At 38.9% G+C, this 14,360-nt stretch overlaps 1 protein-coding gene across 3 annotated transcripts in view; it reads left to right on the top strand.

The window, feature by feature from the left end:
* Nucleotides 1–14,360, top strand: part of st3gal3b (ST3 beta-galactoside alpha-2,3-sialyltransferase 3b) — a 117,892-nt gene that overhangs the window by 83,206 nt on the left and 20,326 nt on the right. For all 3 annotated transcript variants that reach the window (XM_079612632.1, XM_079612634.1, XM_079612633.1), the window contains 4 exons: nt 1,770–1,864; nt 7,921–7,984; nt 8,581–8,676; nt 8,779–8,965. In XM_079612632.1, coding sequence (XP_079468758.1) covers nt 1,770–1,864; nt 7,921–7,984; nt 8,581–8,676; nt 8,779–8,965 — 442 coding nt within the window. The remainder of the gene's footprint in view (nt 1–1,769; nt 1,865–7,920; nt 7,985–8,580; nt 8,677–8,778; nt 8,966–14,360) is intronic.

Below are 14,360 nucleotides of genomic sequence, written 5' to 3'. Positions count from 1 at the left end.
GTGTAGGAAACCACCTGAAGCCATGTGATCCCACCCTCTGTTAGTTCAGTGATTGCTCACCCATGGAATCAACTTTATTTTCAACACCTCTACTCCTTTCCCAAAATTGTTTGTATTGGACTCTTAAATCAAATGTCTTGGTTGAACTTGAGTGGGCGGTTATAAAAATACAGCCCCCAGTGAGAGATAGCCATGAGGAAATGAGCACAATGTGCACAGGCCTCCTGTTCAGGACCCCTTTATGACAAGCAGACCCCTGTCTGTCTTTAGACCTAAAGGTCTCTCACCCAGTTATTTATAATGCGAGTTAGTCCGCACCCCACAAGCCACGAGTTAATTAATCACAGTTTGTTTTGGCAAGACTTCACTTTGTCTTTTTTTATCAGGTGATATCAGAAGAGTATCCGATGCGGCCGTTTTTTCCTTTTTTCTTGACGTTGTCGGACATCCTCTAGCCTAAAGTGATTAGTACATGAAATAGACACACTTTTATCAGAGTCTGTTAAACAGTTGCCAATAGTGAGCCCATTCATTTCCTCATCTCATTTCCTGACTTTTTCTTCAATTGACATCATCTTTGTCCTCTTTTTCCCGACATAGCAGACATTGTTGTAGATTTAGATGGTTTAAAAGCAACCAGAGTCCTCTGTTACCAAAAAGGCTTGTTAAATGGCTCTCTTTAATGTGAATTTTGATGGTCATTAACTCTTGCCGCTCTGTACTTTGGAAAGGATTTTGGGAAAGGAATTCTGCTGCTTTTTCTTCCTAAAAGCAGGAGCTGTATTTTTAAATGCCCCGTGTGTTCTCTCTACTGACCCATGATTAGTCTTTTAAGTTTTCTTAAGGGAACCCATTTTTTTCAAAACCGTCTGTACCTCTCGCCAAGCTTTCCTTGTTAGTCTTCCCCCTGACCAATCTACTGCAATTTTCTAACTCAATTATAAGAGACCTCAGAAAGAAGGGGAACAAAACCTGAAAAATGATCCAATATCCTCATGTTTGTAAATGAATAATGAGCCTGTTGAGCTGGGAGGGTCGTAAAAACAGACATCCATCGTGTGGCCACACTTACGGAAGCAGAAAAGAGGCAGCGTTCACGACGTGTTTGTGGAAGATGCTTCTGCTGTCTTAAACTTGCTTGGTTCTTATAAAATGACCTCTGCAAGGGATCTGGTATTGAAAAATGTTGTTTGATGGCTTCTGAAAGTTCACACCTTTTGAGCAGCTCAGTGTTCCACTTCCTGGAGATTTCCCATTTGTATTGCTTTAAATGTTGTCGAAATGCCCTTTGGTAGCAGGCGGAGTAGATAAGAAATGACAGCGAGGATCTGCGGGTCAGAAGCACAGGCATTCATCGTTGCATTTGCACATCAAGCTTTAAGAGGGGAGTGTGCTGGGAAATGGCCTCCGGGTAGGGTATCCCCTGACTCCTCTTGAGAAGGGGTGAACGGAGGCCTGGGTTCGTGATTGATTGGTGCTGGTTCAGCCACACTGTTTTAAACTTTAATCACAGGTCAAAGCAGAGATGAAGTGAGACCTCTCACATACAAAAGCCCCTTTTGACTCCCCAAGCTCCTGATGTCCAGGAAGGGAATGTGTTGTTTGGCTATATTTTATTAGCCCTTTGGAATTGATATGGAGATGTTTTTGGTACTGTGCAAAATTTGCAGTCTTCTATTAGATTTGCTGAATTTGCATTTGTCTACATCTGAATGTTAGTTGTCCATAGAATGTGCATTCATTATATTTTATTTTTTATGCTTTTGCAGGTTTAGTAAGCCAGCTTCCATGTTTCTGGACCGAAACTTTAAGCGGCTTGCAAAAGTTACCAACTATTTACCTCCATTTGGATTTAAAACACAAGGTATGTATCTTTTTTAAAATAGATTTGTTAAGGTGGAATTTGCCCTTTAACAACAATGTTCTCCAAATGCTGTGTTGTTTCCAAAAAAACAGTTCTGAACCGTTAATGTTCAGTTTAACCGTTTAAAACGACAAGTTCATTATTTAAATCGGTATGAAGCACTTCTTGGGAGGTCTGCACCGTATAGATTTTTAGTCTTGCTCCCGCTAAATTCTTTTCCCACAATTTTTTTAAAGTATTGTGTCCTGTTCATTATTATGGCCCTAATATGCTCTCGTTCAAAGATATTTTTAGATGGATACTGAGGCTTTTTAGGTTGTGTGGAATCTGTAATCTCTGACCAGTTTGTTTGCTGGTTTCCAAGGCTGCGATACGCTGTGTTTCCTGCCAACTGGCATCCCGGGGTGTCGAAATACTATTGGGTGAACTGGGAGTGGGCGACATCATCACACAGACCAAAACAAAACCCGACTGACATCACGGAACGTGTAAAATAACTGGCTGTAGAAGTGTTTTTCAGAGAAACGAGAATGTGAACTTAATATGTTTTCAGATATTTAGGAAACATGCTATGGTATTTTTATGCATGCTTAAAAGTAGCATACAGCACCTTTAAACTTTGCAATTAATCCGAACCATGGTCCCTGGTACACTCTACTACAGGCATTGCATATCCTGCTATGTGACTATTGCCAGGTTCAGACTACACGATATCAGCTCGATTTTGACATGGTCCGTTTGCCGTAGGGTGTCATGGTCATTCATAAATGACAATGGGTGTCAGAGAACGCAAGAACACATCTCGTGTAATGTATTAAACACACCGACGCCGCGTCTGCAACGCTTCACGACATCCCAACAGAAAGACAAGCATGATTAATTATTTTTCGGTCCTTCATGATGGGTTCTGTCACATCTGTGACATTGACCAATAGGAGCACATAAGCCCTTTTGTACACCGCTTTCAAACATGGCGAGACAAAAGAGCGACAATTGTATTGGTGCTGCTAGATGGAATTATGCAATGGAGAAAAGGTTCATGGCAACAATAGTCCTACCTTTGTGATGTTTCCTCAAGCGACTACCACGATAAATGCTGGCGAACGATAGCGGAGGTGAGTACTGGATTTAGCATTAGGCTAGTACAACCATTGTTTCTCAATGGCATCACACACGTTAAAGATGCCAAACCAATCGATGATTGGTCGTGAAGCAACGTGTAGTCTGTTTCTTGTCCATGACAAGGCAAGAATTTAATAGTCAAGATCACATAATCTGATACAGTCACTATCGTAACAGACAAAAATATTGTGTAGCCTGAACCCGTCATATCACTGATGCGCACAATATCAATGCTAAAATGAAATAATGTGCAGCCCCCCCCCCCCCTCCTCCTGCTTGATAGACAAATAACACGCATATTAATTTTTTTTAATATATATTTTGGGTTTATATAAGTCAGTCTCGCTATCATTCCTTCTCTTTCATACTGTGCACATTAATATCTTCCCTCCTGCACATGCACTCAGCAGTTCAAAACTTGTCCCGCAGCAGACTTTCAAGAATATTGAAGCAAAATGGACAAAACAGACCCAAATAAAATAATTAAATGAATCCTGAATCCTATCTGGAATTCTATCATTCTTATATAGAGCTTATTATTGATACAATTGCATTTGACAAGCAACTTCACTCCCGAAAAGTCAAGAGAAAGCAGAAGTTTAAGTGGCATAAATGAAAAGTATTACTGGACAATAATACGTCTCTGGTCACAAAAATCACTCCTGTCTGTCATAAACTCCAAATGTTTTAAACTGTTAGCGTTCATGTTTCTTTATAGCAGCAGGATCCCAAACTCTTACTATGATCAACCATCGCCGGTTCAGGACAGGAATGACCCTGGTATTGCAGAATAAATTAGATATTGAGAGAAAAGCTCTGTTGTGTGTACGTGGCCTGATGTAATGCACAGTATGGCAGACATTTATGAACTTCAGTGATGTGGGTTTTTTACTCCATTCAACAGAGAACAAGCACTTCATTCTACTGAGCTTTGTGAATGTATCAAAGAGAATGAGACATTCTGAGAAAGACCTGTAGATAAGAAAACGGTTTCTTGAAACCAATTGGTTGTTAATGTAATCCTCCGTTGTCTGCTCCGTCAACCCCCCCCCCCCCCCCCATCTGAAAAGACGATTACATCATAGATTTCAGCACATTGTCAAATGTTCCAGCACTTGAGGGCAACGGGCACATAAGGGTACCTTGAATGTAACCTTTGTGTTCGGTTAAGGGCTGCCGTGTCCACACACATGAAGACTTTCAAAAGAGCAGGTCCCATGTTTACATTACACCTGGTTTCTGTTTGCTGCACGGATCGTGAGCCTAGCGTGACTTCACTTTTAACTTTATTCATTTGGATAGGTGATACGTGTGGTTCTTGAATAGAGCTTGACAAAGGTTCTCGAGTCGTGGGCCAGAAAGGCATAAAAATAGATGTCTTATTTCTGCACTACCAATTCTGATATAAGCGATCCCTGCGGCCACCTACGACTTTGTGATTTCTGCTCTTGATTACGTCGGCCTCAGTGGAAAACATTCAGTCAAAGCATTGCAGATGGTTTTGTCGACCGTAAGGTAATCCCAACATCCTTTAAAGACGGGAGAACCAAATACCTCAAAGGAGAATAAACCATTAGGGCTGTTTTGACTGTAAGTTTGGCCTTTTAAGTGCCTTACAGTATTAAGTAGCCTCTTAAATGTCTCCAGTGACTCAGGATGAAGTGTCACTCTTAGCTACTTTGGTGAAGTTCCTCTAAAACTCACGATGAATTGTTTAAATAGTTTATGAGCGTGTTTGACCGGTTTTTAAACAAAAAAAGCTTCTTGACAAACATTACATGAAAGAAATGTGTCATTATGGGACTCGTGCTCTCAGAAGTCATGCTCCAGATGTTGTTTTTTTTTTTTGCGATATTAGCTCCTCGTGTTCTCAAAGTATTTGCGTCGCAAAATTCTAACCTTTCCTTGAAGTAAAAGAATTGAAAGTGGGGGGAAATCACATTATGAAATAAATGATTTTCTCCAAAACACGTTGGCCACAATTATTGGCACACTTTTATTAAATACTTTTTGCAATCTCTTTTTGACAAGATAACAGCTCTGAGTCTTCTATTATAATGCCTGATGAGTTTGTAGAACAGCTGACAAGAGATCAGAAACCATTCCTCCGTACAGACTCTCTCCAGATCCTTCAGATTCCCAGATCCATGTTGTTGCTTCTTCTCATCAGTTCACTCCACTCATCAGGTCAGGGGACCGGGACGGTCATGGCAGAAGCTTAATTTTGTGCTCCGTAACAAATTTGAGTTGATTTTGATGTTTGTTTTGGATGGTTGTCCTGATGGAAGATCCAACCACGGCCCGTTATAAGATTTCTTGTAGAAGGCGTCAGGTTTGGATTTTTTATCTGCTGATATTTGATAGAATCCACAATGCCATGTATATGAACAAGTAGTCCAGGACCTCCAGCAGAAAAATATGCCCATAACATTAAAGATCCAACGGTATATTAAATTGTACACATGGAGTACTTTTTATCCTTGTGTGCACCAAACCCATCTAGCGTGTTTGCTGCCAAAAAGCTCTTTTTTTTGTTTGATCTGACCACAGATCCCTGTGCCGTGTGAAGGTCCAGTCGTGTCTGACAACTGAATTTGCTGGAGTTTGTTTTTGGATGAGTGAGGAGGATTTATCTTGAACCCTCCCAAACAAAATGTGGTGATGTTGGGGTTGTGTGATTTTTTTTATTTTTATTTATTTTTTATTTATTTATTTTTTATAGGCTTTCTGACCCCAAGACTCAACTAATCTCTGCAATTCTCCATCTGTGATCCTTGAAGAGTCTTTGGCCACTCAAACGTTCATCCTCACCGCCCATTAAGGCAATATAGACACACGTTCTCTTCCTGTCAGATTCGTAACATCTTTAGTTGATTGGAACTTCTTAATTATTGCCCTGATGGTCAAAATGGAGATTTTCAATTCTTTAGCTATTTTCTTACAGCCACTTTCTATTTTGTGATGCTCAACAATCTTTTGATGCACATCAGAACTATATTCTTTGTTTTTTTGGCCTTTGTGTTTCCTCATATTTAAACTCCTGTGAACCAAGAAGTCATAGCTAGACAATTTAATGTTCCTAGTCACCCTGGTGTGCTAAAAATGGTAAATATTAATGGGAATATACTTCAGAGATATTTTACTCGTAAAAAATTCTAGGGGTACCAATAATTGTGGCCAACGTGTTTTGGAGAAAAAACATTTATTTCATAATGTGATTTCCCCGCGACTCTTAATTCTTTTACTTCAATGAAAGGTTCGATTTTTGGCAATATTTTGAGTGAAAGATCAAAAGGATAACCAATGCAGATTGATTTTTTACAGCCAGTTTTGATCATATTTACCAGGGGTGCCATTAATTCTGACCATGACTGTATATATATATATCAATATATATCAAGAGGAGTCATAATATATATCACGGTGTCACAAAGAAATGGGAAGAGTTCATATGCAAAAGCCTCCAAGTGCCGTCTGAAATTTTCTTCTAGAATGATCATTTTTATCAAGCTCGTATATTTAAGTTCAGTAATTTCACTTAAATGGCAATGAAAATGACCTATTAATTGTCATTTAAGTAAAATTATTAAACTTTTTAAAATGATCATTCTAGAAGAAAATTTCAGATGGCTATTGCATCTGTGTATGTGTGTGTGTGTGTGTGTGTATATATATATATATATATATATAAAGAGCAGTAGGTTTGAATTGTTTTCAGATAAACGTCATAAACATTTCAGCCATATATATATATATATATATATATATATATATATATATATATATATATATATTCGTTTCGTATTCCAGTGTGGTCCCGACGCTGTTTTTGCAGTGCGTAGTGATGCTTGATGTGAGCTGTCAGCACTTTGTCCAAACAATGACGGCTACTCCCTGCTGCTTTTTAATCATTCAGGTCACAGTTTAGGGTCAATGCAGATTTCCAGCTCTTACGTTAGCTTTCACACTACACCGACTGTTGCATTTCTGGAGGATGAATCAATTTACAGAAGCTTTTTACATGCTGTATTGTTGTAATCGCATCCATTCACTTCAAACCAAACCAAACCACAGGACTACATTGGTGCATCCTATTATGTTTGCCTCTCAATAATAGAGGCCGTCTATGGCAATAAAAAAGATAATCTCACTTGTGAGCTCTTTGTTGTCAGAAACAGTAATGGTAGTCATTAGGGTAGATGCTTTCAAACCACCGGACGAGGAAAAAAAGGAAGAATTATGTACAGATGTAGATTTGGCGCCTCACACGTACTGCAAAGTGCCTAGCAGACCTCCCAAAGTTTTTCCCTCCATCTTATGCCTTCTTGAATCTTATTTATTGGATTATAGTTAAGGTCAAAAAGGTATGTTGGGGAAATGGGCAAGTCCGTACTCCTTGAATTAGCACTTTTTCAATCCGTTTTCTCATCTTTCTCATCTTTGGCCTTTTATAGTATGCATACTGATGCTTTAGTTACCTCAATGGATCACACTAATGCAACCTTACTAGGAAATCCGGTATCTTCGCTGATATCAGGCAGCATAATCTGTGGCTTCCACGAATGCCTTCGAGGGTATCGGAGGAATGATCGCTATGACCACCAAAAAGCTCTGTAAATTTACATCATGAGGTGACATACTAAAGGCATTACATTGAAGTATTTGGCACAGGAATTTTACTTGTTTGCAAATGGCATTCCACTTTTACAGACTGGTTTTTCCAAGGTGTCAAACCTATTTTCAGTTGCTAATACAACTTCCAGGAGCCTCCGAGCAAATAATACAATCATGCTTCTCCATCAGACCACCAGGAGTGTAGATGAATGATGGAGAAAATCGTTCGAGTCCGATTAGAGCCGTAACCATTTAGAGATGTTTTTGTTTCATATTTTTGTTACATCTTGTTATCTCTCTCTCTCCCTCTCTCTCTACAGAAAGAATCATAGATATTATATTATCTTCCACAAAGAATTATGGACTGGGTCCAGATTTGGATAGGTAAGACTTTTTTTTTTTTTATGCATTTTATAAATTCATTATAAATTCATATTTATAAATTCACTATAAATTCATTTTCCTAAAGGACCATGTCCTGAACAGGTGTCTTGTCATAAAAGCCATCTCTTCTGAGTTATGTTCATTGATATGTTGATAGATTAATGGTAAAGCTGAATTTTCAGCATCATTAATCCAGTATTCATTGTCACAGGATCAGAAATAATTTTAATATGATGATTTGATTATCAAGAAACATTTAATATTATTGTGACTGTTGAAAACAGTTGTGCTACTTAATATATTTGTGGAAACAGTGATACTTTTTAAAATAAATTTGAAAAAAATCTTTAAAAATTATTTGTGTATAATTTAATGTGAATTACGCATAAAATGTTCTGATTGACTCTGATTGTCATAGTTTGCATAACGCATGTATATAGTGTATCATCTTTTTACCTGACCTTTTTTAAACTAGGTTAGGCTAGGTTTTTAAATCAGGTTAGGCTTGTGTCAGTTTTAATAGCTGAATATGGTTGTAAAGATGTATGCCTGTTTTGGAGTAATGCCACCTGTTTTCTCATATGTTCTCTTTGCAGTTTGAGTTGTAAAAGGTGTGTAATAGTAGGTAATGGCGGTATCCTTAGCAACAAGTCTTTAGGATCCCGCATCGACGAATATGATGTTGTAGTAAGGTGAGTGCCCACAGTCACCATGTTCTGCTTTTTTAATGTCCAAATCAATAAACAACAAATAAAGGATTGTAGACACAAATGCCGCTGATTTGCACTTTTTAGACTCAACGAGGCCCCAGTGAATGGTTACACCAGAGATGTAGGTACTAAGACCACCATGAGGATAACCTATCCCGAGGGGGCCATCCAGAAGCCTGAACGCTATGAAAAAGATTCCCTCTTTGTCTTCTCTGCTTTCAAACCTCTCGATTTTAAATGGTTGAGACAGATGGTCAACAGAGAGAAACTGGTAAGACCTTGTTTCCCTCAGTAAAATCTGTATTTATTAAAAAATTGTGTTTACTTGTTAAGGTCTCCTTGTTTATTTAAGTGTGAGGTAGAATGATTCCAGTTGTTTTTACAGGCCCATTTTCTGCACTATATTTTATTTAACTTTTATTCAACTTGAAACCATTTATGAATTCAGAGTAATGTTAATATTGCCCTCTAACAAAAAAAAAAATACTGCATTGACATTTTTGTGGTTAAAGGATTTTTATAAGGAATAGCTATAGAAGAAACGGCTTCTATTGTTCAAGGACTTTCGTCTCATTTTTGGCGTGTGGTAAAACATTCTCCTTCCAGGTTTGACTGACATCTTGTGAATTAGCCTCTTAATCAGGAGGGTCGGCACGTCTGAATGAGCTCTCTCTTATCTCACACAGTTTTAATGGCTCTGCCTCCATCCCATTTCTTATCACACAAAGAGCAAGCATAAGCACTCCTTTCTCCTCTGGAGTCGGCTGACTCGGCTACTCAAGGACGTGTTTTTTTTCTTTTCCAGTCTTCTGCCATGTAATCGTGGTCAAGGCGTGTGTGGTTTCCCCCATAATCTCCCTTTTCGAATATACTTGTATTCCTCAGCTGCACACCTGCTTGTTTTCCCCTGTTGTCAAGTGGGAATCTGGCGGCAACGTGCCTCAGGATTTCCCGGACCAACACAGCTGCTGGGCTTTCAGGGGACCAGCGCTGGTTTTTTTTACAGGATGACATTTGTCAATGTGCAATAGACTCGGCAGAGGAAGAAAAATAGAGAGCTATTTGATCACCCTCCCTCCCCTCTGGCCCCTGAAAAGAGCCAGATTTGTCTGAACATCTGATCGTAACAAGCTGGACAGTGGAAAGTGCTCAGATAATTGATCTGCCCTCTGGCTTCTGATACATTGGCTTTGATCCCATGGAAAGACGAATTTCCTTCACCAAATGAGGGGTCATGAAAGCTCCAATGTGTCTGCCATAATGTTAGAAACAGCGTTCAGAGGATGGTGACTGATAAAAACCATAGTATTAGGTAACAAAATTGTTTTTTTTGTAACCTGAAAAAGGGACATTGAATGTTCCTGCCATACTGGAATCTAACGGGGAGGTTCTTGGTTGTAAAAATGGTTGTAAATGGGCAGCATTTAGACATCTAAGATAATGCAAGAATATTCTAGATACCTGATGTTTGCTAATAAAAAAGACAAGCATGCGTACTGCTGGTGATATTAAGCTTTGGTATGTAACTCGTCCTCTATGAATTGGGTTTACATGCACACCAAAAATCTGCTTTTTGCAATGTTACATGCAAACGTTTACAAGTGCTTTTACTTTTCTAAGCAATCACAATAATACAGTTGGATTTTTGTCCGATGGATAGTAAAATGGGCAAAATAAACTCTTAGCCTTACGATGAAGGAGGGACCCAAGCCATATCTAGAAACAGAATATCACAGAGACCACCCAGAATACCCTAGCAACCACATAGCAATTGACATAAACCACTAAGAACACCTTAGCAACTGCATAAAAACCCCTGGCAGTGATTTTTGTTCAGGCAAGCAGCACTCAGATTTTCTTCCGAAAATGTAAAAATGCAGTTCCTGATTGTTTTTCTTCCTCCAGCAGACAGCCACAGCTGTAAAAGATGTTTATATCCAGCTAGTCTACGTGACCTCCCGTGCATGTATTAAGTTGTAAGAGTATCATGTTTAAAGTGGAGTTTTTAACCGATTGTCACTTGACAAATGAAGCCTATCACTATTGTGAATTCTTACAGATGAAAAACGACTGACTTCTATTCTTCTCTCTTGATCAACGTCAGACTCCGAGAGCCCCTCGCATTCCCTCGCTCCCTTCTCAAACAGTTTAACTTTGGCCGTGTTTATTTTTAACTGGCGAAGGGTGGTATTTTAGGGCCAGATGAAAATCTGACTAAGCGTTTATCTAGTTTGTGCACTCTATACGTACCGCAGATGTTTCTTTGAGTAATTTGAGTAATCTCTAAACAATAACAGCCGTTCATCACCATGCTTAATCACACATAATCTTATCAAACACTGTGTCCCTAACAACAGTATACAGTTCATCTCATGTTTGAAAACAAATACATTCCCTGCAGGCCGCTTCCAAGTCTTATTTAGATATTACGACATTTCTTTGAAAATTTCATCGCGGCAATGAAAAATCCTGTTGATTGACATGTGGTGATGTTGCTGCTACTTTGCCAAAATATAAACGCTTCCCTTTATTGGCAGAAACCTGGTGGTGAAATGGAAAACACTTTGTTTGTGCAAGCGGTGACAACAGCGATTGAGATCCATTGTGTGGCGACGTCTTTCATTTGGAGATGAACGTATAAAGGCATGTGCGACTGTGTGGGCACAGTTGGCTTTAGAAAGGCACGTAGCTTTAAACTTCAGTGTAATCCTTGACTAGCACCGACTCCTCACTCTCTTCATCTCAAACAGTCACACTGATGTAACTTTGAACAGTGGCTGCTTGCGGCTTTGACGTTTTTTCTCTCTCTCTGCTACTCTTTTGTACCGCTGTGGACGTTCACGGATGGAAGGAATGCCAACCTTTTCAGTTCGTAACTTCGTATTGACAGAACAGTAGATGAATGTCTTCCCAGCATTGAATAATATTGCTGGAGTTCACCTGAATATTATGCTATGAGGCATGAGCACTCTTCACAAATGCAACCATCTGTTAGTCGAATTATTGCATTTTGATGAAAGCATATGAAGACAAAAAATTACGTTTTTGGATAACATGCATGTGATGAATATTTAATATTAATATCATGAATGTGCATTAAAGCCGACATAAAATCGGACTAGGTAAGATTAGGTGTTATGGGAAGAAGGGTGCGGGAACCGGCGAACATAAAATAAACCAACAACAAAACGAAAGTAAAGGCGGTAGTCCCTCGCGGGCGACTGCCACCACATATAAACAAAACATAACATAAATAGTCCAGGCCTGGTCCTCTCTCGTACTTAACTGTCGTCGCTCCTTTTATGCTTCCGCTCTTCGTGAGAGATACGAGACCGGTGCGTTGCGCAGGTGTCGCTCATCATCAATCACGCCACTGGACTCGCGCCGTTCTCTCACGGCCCTCAGCCTCGTCCTGCTTTCCACAGCCATTTTTATTTTCTTAATGCATGTTATTGGTCTTATAGAGTGCTGCAGGTATACCATATATTTGTAGGCCAAAACCCAGGAACAAATTGGGATTTTGTCACTTTTTAAGTTCCATCATCCTGAAGTCAAGGGTTTTTTTTTTTTAGTCTGTTGTTAGTCAGTTTTTGGTCTGTGGTGAACACAAGCTCAAAATATTTTCACGTTTTATTCTACAACATAAAATACATAAGTAATTTCTCCATGTGTTTTTTTTTTTTTTTTTTTTTTAAGGCTTTTTATTTGTATTGAAAAAGGCGGTTGCTAACAAGTGGCTAAATGGGACTACAGAGGTTGTCAGGGACCTTATACATCATCACGCCGAACAGGGAAACTCAGGTCTACTCACTAGTCCACTTACAGCCTCGCTGCATTTATAATCACGCTCTTGCAAACTCTTCTAACTCAACCTTTCAGGGAATTTTTTTTTTTTTTTTTAAATAAAGACTAAAACAGTTGTTGGAATTTTAATGGTGGGGACATTGAAGTCATGTAATCACTGTGTAGTTCGTTTATAGCCAACGTTTAGCTTTTTACCTCTGGCTAATTTGTATTTAGGCTTCAAAATTCAGTATAGTTGTGTAAGAATAAGCTTTTTTTTATCACAGAACTTATTTTCTGCAATAATCCAAAAGCCAATGGGTGGGTGATGGGTGAAGGGGTATGCTAACTTTCAGATTGGCCTAGAAAAATTCAGTATGTCATCACTGCAGCAATCTATAGGGAACTGTATATCCATGTGTATATAAAAAAATATATATATAATAAAAAAAGAGTACCTTATAATCCGAAATTAAAATGTCACATCTTGATTTTTGTGACCAGTCAAAATAATTTTCTGTGGTCACAGAGTTGATTTCGTTTTGAACTCGGAACATTACTTTGACACTAAACACTCGACACAACTCAGATTTGTTAAAACTCCATAAACGCTTCACATTGTTCTCTTGATTTCACCTATTTTAGTCATTCAAAATGGATTAACGCCTCAGAGGTCACTGATGTAAAAACATACGAATGAGCCTGATTTGAAAATGGGCAATGGGCTAGCCGTCATGTGTGATAAGAGCGTACTTAATTAACGAGTCCTGGAGGTCGCGGAGGAGCATGTGGCTCCCACGATAATTATTTTCATTCAGAATACCATTGACTAGGTAATCCTCTGGCTTCTCTCTGAATATATTTACCCATCACTTCCTTCTTCCATATGTCTTAATCCCTTATTATTTCAGCCTTACATGGTAAGAGCAAGGCAAAAGTGTGTCACTTATCAGACACTCCTTCAGGCTCCCGCTTTTGGCATTTATTGAAGGTACTTTCCGTGTGTCGGCGTGTTGCATAGCATTGCCAGTTGTATAATAGCTGTCGGTTGTATCTTGTGGTTTAGTTTGTAGTAGCTTTATTTGTATGTAACTCCTGAAGTACACACTGTTGTGTGCATGACTATCTCTGTTGATGCCTGTTTAGAGCGTGCCTTTGTTTACTCGCGAACCCTTAAGGAAAGGTGACTCATGGCACTTTTGCGAAATTTTAAAGGAATAGTTCACTCAAAATAATGTCATAATTTACTCATCCTGGACAATTTAAAAACAATCCTGGACAGTCTTTTTAATATAAAGAGGACCCCCAAAAAAGCAACATAAGTACAACTAATAAAAAGTACTGATAAGGCTTGTTCACTGTAAGTCTTCAAAGTCGATAGCATTGTGTGAGAAATGGACTGACATTTGCTGCTGTTGCCTGAAATTGTTGGAATCTGCCCTACCTGGCGTTCATGAGCGAAATAGCGATGACTAGTTTTTGAATAAGTCATTCTTTGCATTCTTTGCAATTAATCCGTTGATCCAATTCACAAAACTGCTCTAAATGAGTCATTCATTGATTTAACAGCCCACTAGAAGGGAAGATTATCAGGGAATAATGATGCATAGTGAATAATAATCAGGGAATAATAGTGCATTCTTTTTGAAGCTTGAAACAGAATGAAACCTTTCATTATTTGTCATGTTTGATTATTGAGAGTCAGCACTTTTGATCTCTTTGTAGCTTGATTGCAAGTCAGCATTTTCAAGCCCTTTGTAGTGGTGTTTTTGTAAAAACGTGTCTGTTTTTAGAGTTTGATGCAGGTGTTGTCTCTCCATTTGACCTTATGGGGCAGCAGGCCAGGGGTTAACAAGGGGACATGTGGTTGTTTGCTTCTGAAC

The sequence above is a fragment of the Phoxinus phoxinus genome, assembly GCF_949152265.1.
Source record: "Phoxinus phoxinus genome assembly, chromosome: 5".
Taxonomy (NCBI): Eukaryota; Metazoa; Chordata; class Actinopteri; order Cypriniformes; family Leuciscidae; genus Phoxinus; species Phoxinus phoxinus.
Note: the sequence above shows the minus strand (reverse complement) of the source record. Positions and strands in the feature narration are given on the sequence as shown.